Source organism: Ips typographus, linkage group LG1 (assembly GCF_016097725.1).
Source record: "Ips typographus isolate SLU linkage group LG1, UJ_Ityp_2.0, whole genome shotgun sequence".
In the NCBI taxonomy this organism is placed as follows: domain Eukaryota; kingdom Metazoa; phylum Arthropoda; class Insecta; order Coleoptera; family Curculionidae; genus Ips; species Ips typographus.
The window spans coordinates 11,593,054-11,608,568 of record NC_138422.1 but is presented as its reverse complement, the minus strand read 5'-3'; the positions used below and the strand labels follow the sequence as shown (position 1 = coordinate 11,608,568).

General features: G+C 33.5%; 2 protein-coding genes across 5 annotated transcripts in view; one reads left to right on the top strand and one right to left on the bottom strand.

Moving 5' to 3' along the window:
* The window catches only part of LOC145739917 (calpain-9-like), a 76,689-nt gene that overhangs the window by 60,467 nt on the left and 707 nt on the right, over positions 1 to 15,515 (bottom strand). For both annotated transcript variants that reach the window (XM_081995267.1, XM_081995274.1), the window contains exon 2: positions 13,574 to 13,826. In XM_081995267.1, the coding sequence (XP_081851393.1) occupies positions 13,574 to 13,751 (178 nt within the window). In that variant the 5' untranslated portion in view covers positions 13,752 to 13,826. The remainder of the gene's footprint in view (positions 1 to 13,573; positions 13,827 to 15,515) is intronic.
* Positions 10,550 to 13,568, top strand: LOC145739968 (protein D3-like). Of its 3 annotated transcripts, none has more exons than XM_081995298.1 (4): positions 10,550 to 10,699; positions 12,060 to 12,290; positions 12,342 to 12,497; positions 13,242 to 13,568. In XM_081995298.1, exons 2-4 carry the CDS (start codon positions 12,095 to 12,097, stop codon positions 13,502 to 13,504), a joined length of 615 nt encoding a protein of 204 aa, XP_081851424.1. In that variant the 5' UTR covers positions 10,550 to 10,699; positions 12,060 to 12,094; the 3' UTR covers positions 13,505 to 13,568. The 3 variants fall into 3 exon arrangements, with proteins under 3 accessions (XP_081851424.1, XP_081851420.1, XP_081851418.1); XM_081995294.1 differs by having other exon boundaries at positions 10,588 to 10,822; positions 12,016 to 12,290; XM_081995292.1 differs by having other exon boundaries at positions 10,589 to 10,822.

Sequence of the window (15,515 nt, the reverse complement as noted above, 5' to 3'; positions counted from 1 at the left end):
CAGAGGCAGATATGTTAATTTTTGATAATACTCGTAATTTTTAGAATTGTCAGACATTATGACTGACTAAGAAAGAAGAAGAATAGCTTACAGAAAACTCCAAACAGTTGATTCACCTTGTGTAAAAAGCTAGCCAGAAATACGATAATTTTCGCCCTGTCGTTTGTTGTTCGACGACTAATGCTAAAGAAGGTGTAATCTACATTGAGCAGTTCCAATCAGGTATCAATTGGAAACATTTGTTGCTGCTTAAGCAAACTAGTTGAGAACGCTGCTGTCCAACAGATTTCATCTTTGAAGAGCTGGAGACTAAGCTAATTGCTGCTGTTCAAAACCATACTGATAGCCCGATAATGCTGTGAGCGAATTCCAGAAAATTTGAAGTAGGAGCCATAGTGCGACACACCACTTGATCTTTAGACGTTTTGTTTCTTGGACTAATTCCGTAAACGTGTCAGAGACAGTAAGTTATTAGATTAATATAGACAGTAGTTCATATATCTACAAAAACGTTTCTGGTATCCGATCTATTCATTTAGTAGTAGTAGTAGTCATGTATGTAAACATTGAGCGCCAAACAATTACCCTGAATGGAAGAGTTACTGAAGTAAAGTAGTTTGGTTAGTTTTGTTTTAGGTTTAGTTATTTCGTCGTCGTCCTACGGTTCAAGAAAGGAAATCTTTGGAACGACCCAGTCCCGAGAGTGATTATCTTAACATGATTACTCTGATCTGATCTGATGATTTACTATTTCTTTGAGCATGTCAGAATATGTCAGAATATAATAATGTCAACAATATCAACATCTTAAATTAAAAAATCTGTCTGTGATGTGAATGTCTTTATGTTGGATTACATCAACGTATTTAAAGACGTCCTAGGCTAACTTGTGATTTGACTGTGACAGGTCATGTGCAAAATGTTAGAATGAAATTACAATGTAGCGTGCTTTTAAAAACGTCGGTGAAATCGGACCTTAAATTTTAAAATTTGTACAGTTAAATTAAAGAAAATACTTTTTTTTGAATGTAGTAGGTATTTGTTATTAGTTTATTGTTCAGTCAAAGGGGAATTGTACTGTTAAATATGTACTATTGTGATCTGGCACAAAAACCGTCTAGACCCAGTTCCGCGACAGTCTTCAGACATCATAAGTCTTCTTTGCCAAAAAAACTGTGGTTATGCCATAACACATTCCAAAATTCACTGCATGCAAATGATGCAAATTGAAATTTACTCTCAAAATTCGGTTGGTTTGTATCAATTTGCCAGCAGTTTATTAGCAGCCTATCTTTGCAAATTGATTCCCAGAAACTACGGTGTAATATTTTTTGAAATAATTTTTGGGTACGTCACTGTTCCTATACATTTAAATTCAATTTCCACAATATTTTGGCCCTAACATTTTTTTTCCTAGTAATATGCAAAAAACTTGAACCCTGTATCTAGCAAACAAACATTGGCCAAACTTCTTACCTTATTTTGGTGACGTAGAATATGGTGAATATTTTATGCTAATTTGAAAATACCCTGTATTACAACTCATCCTTTGTTACTCTATACCAATGTCACTATAATGTCCACCATATGCCCCTCGAACAAGTTGTAATAGTTTGTTTGTTGTCAAGTCTTTTTATTTGTCTTTTATATAATTCTTTCCATAAACTTCACATTAATCAATAAGTTTGACAACGTTGAAAAGTGCCAGCTAATTAATGTGATTTATTGAAATTTGGAATCACCATTCGGAGTACACTTTTATGTATTTTTTTTCTTCAGTAACTGTTATATTTCTTCCATCTTAAACATGTCTACGAGACATTACTTCCACATAGTCAAACTTAATAAAAACTTTTGTTAAAATTTATTTTTTGAAATTTTAACTGTTGCAGGTTATTGACAAATTATAATTTTAGTAAGTATAATTTTAACTGTCAAAATAAACATTGTTTTTTCTTTATTTTTGCTTCCCAAATAGACTATTTGAATTTTGAACACATTGACACACTGAAATAAAGAATAATTTTTTTCCTAAGACTATTCCAATTTTTATCTAAATTCAGATCTAACATTTGTTTTCAGCTTTTCAAACAATTTTCACAATTTCAGTCCTGTTCTTTTAACAGTTTTCCAATTGATGTGTTTACTAATAACTAACGTTAACGATCTGAAACAAAAAAATTAATCATAACTTTCAATTCAGCATTAAAGATAAAATGTGTTTATTAACATCTGTGGTTTTAAACTCTAATTAGCAATCCTATGCATAATTTCAACGGATCGAAGATGCGCTTTTAATGAATTGAAGAATAACAATCAAATTTATCTTCGTGGTGGTGCTGAAGATGAAGATTGCCACCGGATACGAAATAATCACGCTCTGTGTCTGAAGAGGAAGCCTAATAAATCTTAGATCTTATAAATAATTTAACTGCGTTTAATACGACTAATAAATTTAATCCTTAAATTGTGAATAATAAACAAGGAAGCAACAAAACGATCGCTATTTCCTCTTTTGTTGTTGTAAATTGTGGAAGTGTAATTAAAAATCCAACGTTTTTCGCATAACTTCCGTTCGTTTAAGATTCGGTTTTTTTGAACGGCAAAAGCTCAATTTATTCTGGTTTTTTTGGAGTCGGTCGGAATAGTAAAATAGCTCGGAGGAATCCAGGTCATAATTCTAAGTTTAGTTTCCCACTAATAAGCACTGGTGTAGGTGTGATGGAGCCAACTTCTTGGGAGAGCTGTTTAGCTTCCAGCCTTTATTGTTGCCGTGAATGGTCGTATTTATTGCCGCATATGGTCGGAACCTTTCTATATTTAAAAAAGGTTACACACCAAGTAAAACATATAGACACGACAATGTATAAATCAGTATTGTAAACGTTACGAACTGAAATTTTTTCCATTTCTAGTTCGAATTGGGACCGTTGTCGCACAACCACGCGTTCTGTAAACATTACATACTTAACATAAAAAACAATTTAAAAAATTCGAATTAACTGATTTTAAGCAAAGATAACAAAGTTCATTCCCAAGCTGCGACTGCTCTGATTGTTTTGCAGGTCGTCGGCAAATTGTAACAACTTTATTATTGCCGAGATATAACGACTGGGTTGTTATTTAACTGTTGTTTCCGGAAATGCTTTTGTGATTTGTCTCGAGGCTGGTTTCTGTAAACGGAATTTTTATAGTCAGCTTCCAAGTGGTTGAATTAAATCGTACTGTTTCAACCAAAACAGGGTCATTGATGATTATAAGCTCTGTAACACAAATGCCTATGGCAAAGTTAAGACAGAAGTAGTTGCTTTTAGTGTAATAAGTCCACATGTGCAGTTTTAGTTTGTGATTCGTTAAGAAAAAGCAGCAAGTTACTTGTACTGGGATTTACGCAAAAGCTGCACATGTAAACTTAGCATTAAGGTCCAATTTTTTTACGTTTGGCTATTTTTCTTGTTAAAGCATGGATTTCATAAAAAGTAATCATATATTAATTATATAATAATATTTCACTCGGTTAGCAATTTATGAAAATTTTGAAAAACCCTAGAAAATTTTTTACACAAAAAATTTACAGAAGACAGTCAATTATTGGAAATTTTCTTTTACAAATTTGTAATGTTCTCTGAAAATTTGTAATATTTTTCCTTCGTTAAATTCTCAGAAATTTACCGAAAATATTTTCTTTAAGCTTGGTAGTATTTTGCGACAACAAAAATATTAATCGAATTTGCAGTTGTTACAGTTTTGTGCTACCACTAAACACACAGTTGACAGTTGTGACCGGTTGTCTATTCAGAATCTGATTTGACAACTGTCACATATACAGCATCTGTCAAGACTGGGCTCAGAGAGCTACAAAGTGGTGCTTGGAGTGAAAAAAAACTATTGACACCACAGAAATTTTTTAACATTTGAAAATGTTGAATATCCAACACCTTTTTTGTAACGCCCTGTATGTTTAAGTGTTTTTTACAAATTCCGTTGTCCAAATTTTAAATAAATGTTTTCATGATTTTTTTAAATTCTTCTGAAATTTTTTAAATTTTCGTGGATTTTCTCCAAAATTAAATTCCTGAGAATATTTCATCTACTCGTATACTTCCAAACCTCCATAAACTTCTAAGATACCAACAACTCTGTTGAACACCCTGTATAATGTTGAACGAATTTGTACAGGGTATTAGAGTCACCCTAACCTCAATTGATGTGTTACATATTTTTAGCAGGTTAACAGTTCAGAAATCTAAAATAAATGAGCATATACAGTGTGTTCCAAATTGGTTCTACATGTATTAGGATCTCGAAAACGGTAAGAGCTACAGAGTCGGTTAAATAGGGAAAGTTTTAGAGAATTTTATGTGAAACTTATTTTAGGTTTCCAAATTAAATTATCTTTCTTCGTTTTCCGGAAAATTGGGAAAACGTCAGAGGCTGCATTTTAAACACTCTTTAACAAAGCCAAAGAGAGTTTTGAAACTAAGACATTATTAAGGCACTTTTTTACGTAGAACACGATGACGTAATTAGAAAAAATCTATCGTCATTGGTTTCCGAGATATGGATGATAAAATTGTAAATACTTATGGCCGCCTTCAAGATGGCTTCCTCCATATCTCGGAAACCAATGACGATAGATTTTTTCTAATTACGTGATCGTGTTCTACGTAAAAACGTGCCTTAATAATGTCTTAGTTTCAAAACTCTCTTTGGCTTTGTTAAAGAGTGTTTTCCCAATTTTCCGGAAAACGGAGAAAGATAATTTAATTTGAAAACTGGAAATAAGTTTCACATAAAATTCTCTAAAACTTTCCCCATTTAACCGATTCTGTAGCTCTTACCGTTTTCGAGAGCCCAATACATGTAGAAGCAGTTTAGGACACACTGTATAGGTCTGTTCATAGAGGCAATTTCAAACTGGTTTCCAACTGAAAATCGGAAATTGTTGGCTTTTATTGGTTGAATGCTCACGTGATATTGACATTTTAAGGGTAATGGCCAATAGCTGGACATATTTCTCTGATTATTAGTTGGAGATTCGTTCTGCAAACAGACGTTACATTACTGACTAACAAAAGTGTTACTGGATCAAAGAAAAGTTGCATAGAAATGATACTGTACGAATCTTCCATAATCCAGAAACGAAACTTAAGATATATTTCTTTCAAGAATTTAACCGCTCTCTAACAATTTTTTTTATGTTCTTCCTTTTTTAGTTATTTTAAAATTTCACGACTTTTTCAGACTGAAACTAATCGGCCCACAGATGTGAAAGTGATGAACGCACTAAAACTATACGAAGTGTTAATATTTGACACGAAACTATAACAATTAAATTGGCCGTATTTGCAGTAAATCGTGTTGGGAACATGCACAATAATTGTCGCAAAACGTGTTCTAATCACGCCTTCTTCAGCGCTCTAAAATGCGTGTCATCCTCGTGCGTGTAAACTGGCAATTTAACAGCCGCATTCTTCGAGCCCATCATAATCCAGCATGGTTAATGTTAAGTAAAATTGCTTTGAAAACGAAGAAAGTGGGCGGATTTTGTTTGCTACTACTATAGTACAAAACAAAATTTTTTTACTCGCGTGTGTTTTAAAAAATTTCATTTTTTTGCACGAGTTTGAGTTTAAACAATTTTTCTTTTCCATACTATGAGGCAAAGTTGATTTTTTTCCTCTAATTCGCCGAAGCGATCGAATCAGTAATACTTTATTAATACCCTTGTTAGTATAAGTTGGGATATATCCCCCAACTCTGGAAAGAGGCAAAAATAGGGAAGAAAAATGAAGAAGAATCCATCGGTCAGTGTTGTTCTTCTTTAAAGAATTTAGTAAGACAGTTTTTCACCTTTCCGGAATCCCGGAAAACAGTAGTTTTTTTTCTCAATTCTCGTCAATTATTTATACTGTTTCTACTCCAAACCACAACATTTTGATAAATTTCGTAAAATATTAGAAAATTTATAAATTATTATGTTTGTACTGACTCCTAAATCTGTGTTTATCACAATATTTTCAAGGTAACTGAAATTACAAAACTGTAGGTAGAACAGGCAGAACTATTTCATTATTACATTATTTACTAAATATAATTCGTGCAACAAAACTAAATCTATAATTTTTGACAACTTTGCGAACTGTCTTATGCAATTCTGTTGTATTCGCGAAAACTGTTTGGCAAATAACTTTATTACAAGATAGAAATACTGGTACTTAATATACTATGTAATAGTTAGGTAAATCACAATTTTCCCGGCTATAGTTGACAAATAATTTCAAAGCGCGACCAAACGTCAACGTGTAAATATCTCAAAAACATCGCGTGCTTAAAAGCCTTTAACTGAACAAATAAATAATGGAGCAGGTTCGATTTAATCCGATCTCTTCCGTAATACGGATACACCTCTAAACCGGCTTTATAGATAAGTGCAAACTGGAAAATAACTGATACTTCTGACAGGTGTCAGGTATCAACCGGGGTAACACATCGGTTGCGTGTGATGCGCTTAGACTGTGAGATAGAGAAGAAATCGGTCAAAACGGTATCGCTTTATACGGGAAAAACCACTAGTACGAATGTAAACACCGTAGTTTTTTGTGCTGTATTATAAAATCTTGATGATTGCGTGCGTAAAACCATCTTAAAACCCCTTATTTTAGTACTACGCTTAGCTTAAGTTTGAGCCGGTCGCAACCAAAAAAATCCGGTCGGAATTAAAGTGGGCAGTTCCCATTCAAAATCTACACAAAGAAACAAGGTGTTAATAATAATAGGTACGCGGGTACTAAGGCCCTTATTTACGATTCGGAAAGTACTTTTACAGCGGTACTGCCGCGGTAATATACGTACACACTAAAGGTGTGACCGAATAGGACGGTAATTTATTAGGTAGCAAGTTAAAGTTGACCGGATTGGTCATTTAATATGGAATGAGTTTGTTCCCATGTAAGTCGTACTGGATGGTTGGTATTGTCATTTAACAAATTGTGTCAGTATGAAAGCAAACTTATTAATAACAACTGTTCAAATTCTGTCAAATGTCAAAATAATCATGACCCATTCACAGGTTGCAAAAATTGACCACCTTTTGCTTCAATCAAGTTTCATGTTATTAGATGCACAAAACACTTATTATTAAGTTTGCGATTAAGTCCAATCAATCAATCGGTCAACCGTTTAAAAATAGTTTCAGCTAATACAAGGAGTTGCTTAAATTTGCCTAAATGTGAGGCACAACAATTTTCTGTTATTTTAAACAGACCGTATATTTTAACATAGTAGCGGAATTATTGAAATGTCAATGGCATCTTTTCAATATCGAAGTCGATTTTGATGTCGACGCAAAAACGATTGAAATATAAAATAACACAATCGAAGTTTTCTTAGTCTATTTTGGAAATTTTGACATACTTCTCTTATCATTTGACATACTATTAGCCATGAATTACTATCCTTTTTGCACTATATTTGTTTGAGTTTGAGCACAGACGTTTGAGGTATTTTGTTTTTGTGTAAACCAAAATACTGATAATAACTAATCACTTTTTATACTTTGCACAGTTCAAAGCATCAACTAATCATTTAGTACCTTTTGCTATTTACTTAGTGGCTTTTTTGAAAATTCTGCTCATAGTAAGTTCAATTTTTCCATTCCCCCTAGACTCTGGACCAAAGAAATTTCCAGATATCAGTTCAGAATGATTTGTCACAAAATCTAGTATAATATCCCAGACATCTCTGGTAATTTGCATTATACTTCTGCTCACTCATTATGTAATAAACAAATGCACAATAAATAATTATCAATCACAAACAAATCTAGTAATAACGTCAAACATGTCATAACTTTTTCCAATTTTCTGAATAACCTTGACGAAGATTGAAACAATCAAAACGTCGCCAATTTAAATCGACCAATAGAAGTATTTTCAAAAACGTTTAACTTCAATGTGACTTTAACGCTTAATATCGCTGAGACATCAACGAGCAATTAGGCAAGAAACGTTTAACTTGGTATTTTTTAAAAATAAATAAATGACTATGCTACGGTTTCCTTTATAATACAATGCAAAGGAAATTCAAAATTATAATGCCTATAATAGTTCCGCAGTTAGGTTAGATTAGGTTCGGTTAAGATTACATCAGTCAAATGACCCAAACATATTTTTGAACGTTTTAATCGAATGTAATTTACGGCATTAAAATTATCTTGCATTCTGTTTATTACCTTTAATTATCTTTTTAAATGTTACCGTTTCTTTATCACCAGAGTAGAATATCTATTGATACAACAGGCAATTATTGGTCAAACAAGACAGTAACTTTAAAAATAAGAAGAATAGAAGAAATAATGTAAGAATTAACATAAATATTTCTTATAAATGTTACAGATTTTTTACTCCTTATAAAGTTTATAAACAAAAAATTATGGCTTCTCTTATAGAAATCTAAATTTACCCTCACTACAATCTTGATAATACAGTCAAGGTGAAAAACCGGCAACCCCAGTTTATTTGCCCTTTGAGGCTAACTATTATTTGAAACATCTTTTCTTAAAACCAATCCTTTTCCAGATTTATGGTTTTCCTAAGTCAAAATGAACCTCCAGGTCATTTTGTTCTAGATTCCAGGACACAACGAAATTAATGGTAATGAGAGAGTCAATATTCTGGCTAAAAATCTCCCTTTACAGGATCAGAAACCTTCTTACAATTACGAGCTCAAACTAAAGAGTTGTAATGAAAGAACCAAGGAGAACAATTGTTGATAATCAACAATTGTTCCAAGAACATCGTTTTGACGGACTCCCAGAATTTTTTTCAAAAAACTGCAGTTTCTGTGGGGGGATGAGAAAAAAACTCTTACTTTCTGAATGTGACGCAATCTGAAACATTTTTAGTACCTAAACTTTAAGTTAGAATTTCATACAAGTGTAGGTTGTACTTAAGCAAGTTTAGCACGTATTCCAAAAGAGTGGTAAACTTTTTTTTTTTTTTTTGGTGTTTGGTTTTTTCTCATAGGTACATGACATCCCATATTTTGACCCTGTCATCTGGATGAGATATGGGTTCCACACATCATATAAAACCGGTAAATTACAGATTTCAATAATCTGGACACCAATATGTGGGTTTGTTTATCTACTAGCCTTCTACAACTGAATATTAGTTTTTGGACTTTTGGAAATTTTATTTTGGATTTGCGACTGTTTGTGCGTTGTTTGGAAAAGGTAATGAAATGCCATTTTCGGCATTAGTAAAGTCCGGTTCAAAAACCACATTGTGACTTTCAATTTTACAATGAAACAGATTCAATGGTACTGGTTTGAAAAACAAGCACGTGCCACGTTTAAACCACCATAAAATTTATTTAGAATGACAATTGAAACATTGTTCCCAACTATGTTTCGGATATAGCTTTAGTACCAAATTTGATATATGAATACTGATCTCTTTGATTGTAATAAATGAATATTTAAGCTTTTTTCGTAACCATCAGTATAGGTACTATGGTTAGAACCACTGTGGTTGTAGATTACAGCCAGTGGCCGACTCTATTTGCTTAACAATTAAACGCATTAATAGCAAGTCCTAACAACAACCAACCAGACCATTTATCACAAGCATAAATCATCAATCTTCAAAGAGCTGTATAACGTCTAAATAGAATTCCTAAGAACAGGTCGTTATACCGACCTCACGAAATTGGGAGGAATAATTGCCGGTTGCCAACATTGTTTCTGGCGAAACTAGTCCACCTTCGTCGTCATACAAGAAGTACGAAATTCGTTTCAAAAACTATTCAGAATCCTTTTGTATTCAAATCGTGTCAAGTGCCAGAAAAAAGCGCCTGTTTATGACTGGGTGAAAATTTGGACTCCACATTTTAAATTAATTATTATTGTTGCTATGGCGGACAAAAGAAATATTAAAATAGAATCCTTTATTTTTAAATTGGTTTATTAAATTTTATTAAGGGGGGCCCGATTCCGAGTAAATTTTAATTCCTTTGGGGAGGGGACAAATATCGCTCTCTCACTGTTTTATTCGGTTAAAATTTAAATGGAAGATTGCTCTACTTAGCTATTTTTATTGGCGAATACCTTTCACCTTCAGCACAATCTTTATCCTGACATGCTGTACAGGTGCGATGATCATCACTTTGCATAAAGTTGACGTCATATCACATAATATCAACGGAGCAAAATTAGCTATTACTTAATAATTAATTGTAATGATACGAGTGGTCAAGAAAAACCGGATTCATTATGCAAAACATGCGAAGAACACGTCCGTCTACTCTACGTAATGACATATTCCTTTATATCCCAGCTCAATAATGCATACAATCGCAATGACATAATTAGCATTGTTAAGGTTTCATGTATTCTAGAAGCATGGTTGCCGTGCCATTCACGCTAAAAGACCGACAAAGATACTCGATCAACAATAAACCATTAAAATCCTAAACGACCGTTTCCGATCGCATCTGGCTGCCTAATCAATTTGAACCAATTAAACGCACGTTTTATGATTTCCTCAACATGAAACCACGCACTTCACCATCTGGTCTTGTAGTTGAACGCTTTTCAACTAGAAACGACAACGTTGCTTGATCCTAATTTGTTGTTACGGCCTAGTGAACGGTGGTACTGCAGCCCTTGAAGACGACGTTGTGAGTGGGTGTCCCCCAGGTGAATTAGTTGATATTATATTGAGCTATAAAGACGAGTTGAGCACGACTATACGATCTGGGATAGTCGTGTAAAAGTTTTAAAAATTGACAGAAATTAAGTGTATCCAGGGGATTAAGAAAGGTAATCTAAACTAAAGAATAATTGCTTTCTATAAGTTTGATCCAGGCTACAAAACTATTTCGAAACATGTTTTTCTAAAAATCCAATATCATTTTTTTTTTGGCCTACACGATTATGTACAGGGTGTCCAGTTTTGATTGGGACTGCAGAATACGTATCAGTTAGTAGTAAAGTTAAAGGCATGTAATTAGTCAAATAGACTAATGGTAAAGTTTGGTTACCGTCAAATATCTGAAAATATGAGGTCTCATATTTAGTATTTTTCTATAAATGCCAGTTTCTGAGCTATCTTTGTTATGGGAATATGACGGCATTGTGATGACTAGCTTTTTTTGACCATTTTACGTGTTTCATAGACGAAAAAAATGACGTGAAGAAAGGTAAAATTCCAACTACAAAATGTGAAAATGTCATTTTGCAAAGATCAATACCTTGAAAGCAGTTAAATTTAGATATAAGTTATGATACATAAACACTTGAAATCGTTGGGAGTATTTAATAAGCAAGTTGGTGCCGACTTCCAGTATAAACGTCTCTAACAAACATTTCTGATCTTTTTAAATTAAATTTTCCGAGAACTTCAATAGACTAACTTTATACGGAGCAATTTCCATTTCAAACGTTTATTTCGCTCGCGCTTAGACATTCACATGCAAATTCCTCATACTGTTTCTTCGAGAATCCGAGCGACTAATAAAATTTCAATTACATCATAACAGCGTTTCTCCGAAGGAATGAAGACGTCCCAACCAGCTTGCATCATAATACAGATATTGATAGTTTTCGATCGGTCGCGATTTATACCGACAACAAGTTAGCAGATAATTAGTATAGCTCTTAAGAGGACATAAACTCGTAATTACGATAATTTGCGACGATTATCTGGCTTTGGTCACGTCGGTATGGGAACAAACGCAAAAACAGTCAAGCGATTAATAATAAAAATCGCGTATTTCAATCTACGTGCCACCGGACGGATAATAAATTTTCTAATTCGAGCACTAGTCGCGGAAAATTAATTAGTGGGAATGCGGCCTAAGACGCGCAAACTTTTCAGATAACGTTCACAAATTACTAATTATTACACATGGGAATTTTCATTTTTTTCACGTGTCGAGGGGCCTCGTAATTGTCCCACAATTATCCCAGATACCATCTACACTGCAAAACATGAAAACGAAATTCCCCCGTAGGTTGACAAACTCGAATCGATCGAACAGAGCATACTCAATTTCAGCTCGAAATCTGAAACTCCATTTAACCTCCACGACAATGTCGCTCTTGACGTGTCTGTTGTGCATCTATCTGACTGTTTTCGGACAATCATCGGCTCTAAACGCCTTGGATATTATGGACAAGGAGAAAATCATTCCCGAGGTTATCGATAAAGCGCCGAAAGAAGTGGCCGAGGTCAGTTTTTCTAGCGGGGGTAAAGTGCACATGGGAGATATCCTCACACCCACTCAGGGTAAGTTTTTCCGATACTTTAAAGCGTCGTTTTTATCGTTTGGGAGTTTAGTAAAAGATCCACCCACTGTAAAATGGACTGCTGAGAATGGAACGTTTTATACCATTTGCATGACCGATCCTGACGCTCCGAATAGGGTTAATCCAAAGTTTAGGGAATGGCATCATTGGCTTGTAGGAAATATTCCAGGAAATGACATCTCTAAAGGTACGTGTATATCTGTGTAAGTCAACATGTTTTCTGTAAGTAAATTTTTGTTAATTAATATGTAAAACTACTAGCTGCTTTTCGCACAAATTTCAATACCATTTCTTTACAATTTTATTAAGAAAATATCTTAACATTTCTAGTTTTTTTTTTTCTTTAATATGTTATGACACAAACTTGTTTTTTCTTTCTTTATCCTTTTTGACTAGATTGTTATCTAAACTTCTTTCGGTTTCGGTTTTACTTCAGATTGTCAAATTTTTGTTATCCTGTTTGTGTTATGTTTACGTTTAAAATAAACGTTAATAAAAAAAGACGCTCTATTTCTCAAAGAGTGATATTAAAACATTTTAAGCATCCTTTTCAACTTTCTCTTTTCTCTAGATTGTAAATTTAGAGAAAAAAGAAGGTTGAGAGAAGGTTACAAAACAACAACGCACATTTTTGGAGCTTATTACTTTCATTTTCCGTATAGATCATATTTTCATGACAGAAATTTTGTTTCTACCATGTACACACTGTTTCCTTTATACAAAAGGTAGATTCATATTGCTTTTTTACAATTTCGGTAATTTATTTTACTTTTATGTATTTCCATCAGTATTTACAAATATTAGAATCTAAATTCATAGTTTCAAAGTTGGCAATATCGCGGACGAACCAGGTAAAATAGTAGGTAGTTTAGTTTACTAGACAGATTTACAGCAAATTAATAGTACTATACTATGTTTAATATCTTTACAGGTGAAGTTTTAACTGCTTACGTGGGAGCAGCACCCCCAAAAAGTAGCGGTCTGCACAGATACGTCATACTGGTATACAAACAACCGAATAAGTTGACTTTTGATGAACCCCGTATACCCAACAACACCGGAGACAAACGACCCAAATTCTCCATTAGAAATTTTGCCAAAAAGTACCAATTGGAAGGACCGGTAGCTGGAAATTTTTTCCAAGCCGAATGGGATAGTTACGTACCAATCGTATATAAACAATTAGACAATTAGAACTCTAACATGTTAACCACAGTTGTACTACCAGGGTCTTAAAAATAAATAGATCTTAAATATGCTCACCGGTATGTCCGTTGCATTTAGATGCGTGTCCGTTCTGTTGGTAGATCGTAGGGTGGCCGTTATGGTGAGCGTGTCCGTTGGCATGTCCATTCGCAAAGTGGCCGTTACCGTTAAACACTGCTTGGCCGTTGACGGGCCCGTGGCCGTTAAGGCCCCGAAAAATCGAAGTCTGCGGCATGATACAAGTTTGAAGTGTCCGTTACTTATATAACGCCACTGAAGATAACTTCACATGATGCACGTTACTTAGCACCTAAAAAAAACTTTTTTAATTAATGAAGTTTTTATTTCACACAAAGAATTAGTTACTAAACTAACATACATTTTGATTCAATTATTACTTTCTAATGTTTTGCTGAAATCAACATAGTACATAACCATGCTTCTTCTTGGTGAGTTCAGCAGCAAAATGGCTTGCAGTGCCGCATCATAATAACGAAAAAAAAATGTAATTAAAAAAATGCAACGCCTTATTAAGTGCTCACGTTACATACGCTTATTAATTGTTGGGTGGATGAAAAAGAGCGGTACAGTTAGCAGGAACTTAGGCTTAAGACCAGCAGAGCAAAAATGCCAGTGCACTCTGGTTTATGTTTGTTTTTTTTTTTTAATTTTATTTATATACCTAATATATGATGCAACCGGGAAGTACAAAAAAGGGATAATGCGTGATTTTCCTGTTTTGCGTATTCGAGCTGCTGCCGGTATGACAGTGATATAAGTTTACTTTAGATGTTTGTAGAGATAGATACAATTGTTTGTTAGCTCGGTGTTGCAAAGACAAGCTGAACTATAAATCTACAAAGTACCACTAGAAATTAGAAATAAATTGTTTCATTCAACTCTTACAATTTACCGCTTACGAAATACAATGTCAGTATTGTTTATAAAAAATACACACTCAGAGGAGAAGGTCAAGTTTAAAATTTTTGAAGATTTTTATGGATTATTAATACAAAGTACACTTTTCCACACGATCGTAGGAAAATAAAGTTAACAATTAGTTAAAATAAACAATGTCATTATGATATTATATACGATTTTCGATTACGTTAACTATCAATTACAATGGCAAATCAAAGTGATTTGTCTCAAGCAAATTTGAACATTAGTCTGATTATTATATTAAGTCTGAATGGTTTTGTAATTTTGAAAAAACTACTTTGAAGGTTTTTTATACTACTTAAATTTTCGTTATTTTAAATAGTACAATAATGAGGATGCATTCGTTTATGTTATAGTGATATTATTATGCATGTTGGAAAAGAAACGAATTTGTGTGAAGCTTATTTCCAACTTTGTAAAAATAAGTTACAGAAGAAGACAAGAAGAACAAAGAAAGTGGGAAATCTCTTTGTAAATGGTAAATGCGGACTTTTGATGATACTGAAGATTTCAATATCTTCGTTAGTCTTTAATCATCAGTTTCCAAGGGAAGCAAATATTTTGCCATTTCAGTTCGTTTTCAACAAATTTCCCACTATAATTACATTATTAATTCCCAATTTGAAGACACATATAAACATTTTTCTAAAAAAAATTGTTGAAAAAAAGCTCTTTTTCTGGTAATAATTAGGTTCATTATTATTGATTTTTTCTACATAAAATTCACTCCTAGTTGCACTTAAATGATCTCTGACAATGGTGAAAAAAACCGAAACCAATCGAATGTTAATTATTGATTTATCAAGCGTCAAAACAGCGCGGTATGGTAAATTCCATAGCACTGACCTCTTTTTGAGCAGCAAAACTAAACCCTATTTAAAGAAAAAGTAAGTAGGTATCGTGTATTTTAATGATTGTCGATGATGTTGTTGATTAGGTGGTAGTTAGAGCCAAAGCCGGTAGTAATCACGAGGAGAAAGTGACAAAAAGTCTGTTTATCCCAATTAGAGTGGCGAATAATGGTAGATTAAAGGGGCAATTATTGGAAATTGATGTC

Coding starts and splice junctions, on each gene's coding strand:
- LOC145739968 (XM_081995298.1), top strand. CDS start 12,095: ATGTCGCTCTTGACGTGTCTGTTGTGCATCTATCTGACTGTTTTCGGA. Junction 12,291..12,341: donor TATCCTCACACCCACTCAGG/GTAAGTTTTTCC, acceptor TTGGGAGTTTAG/TAAAAGATCCACCCACTGTA. Junction 12,498..13,241: donor AGGAAATGACATCTCTAAAG/GTACGTGTATAT, acceptor ATATCTTTACAG/GTGAAGTTTTAACTGCTTAC.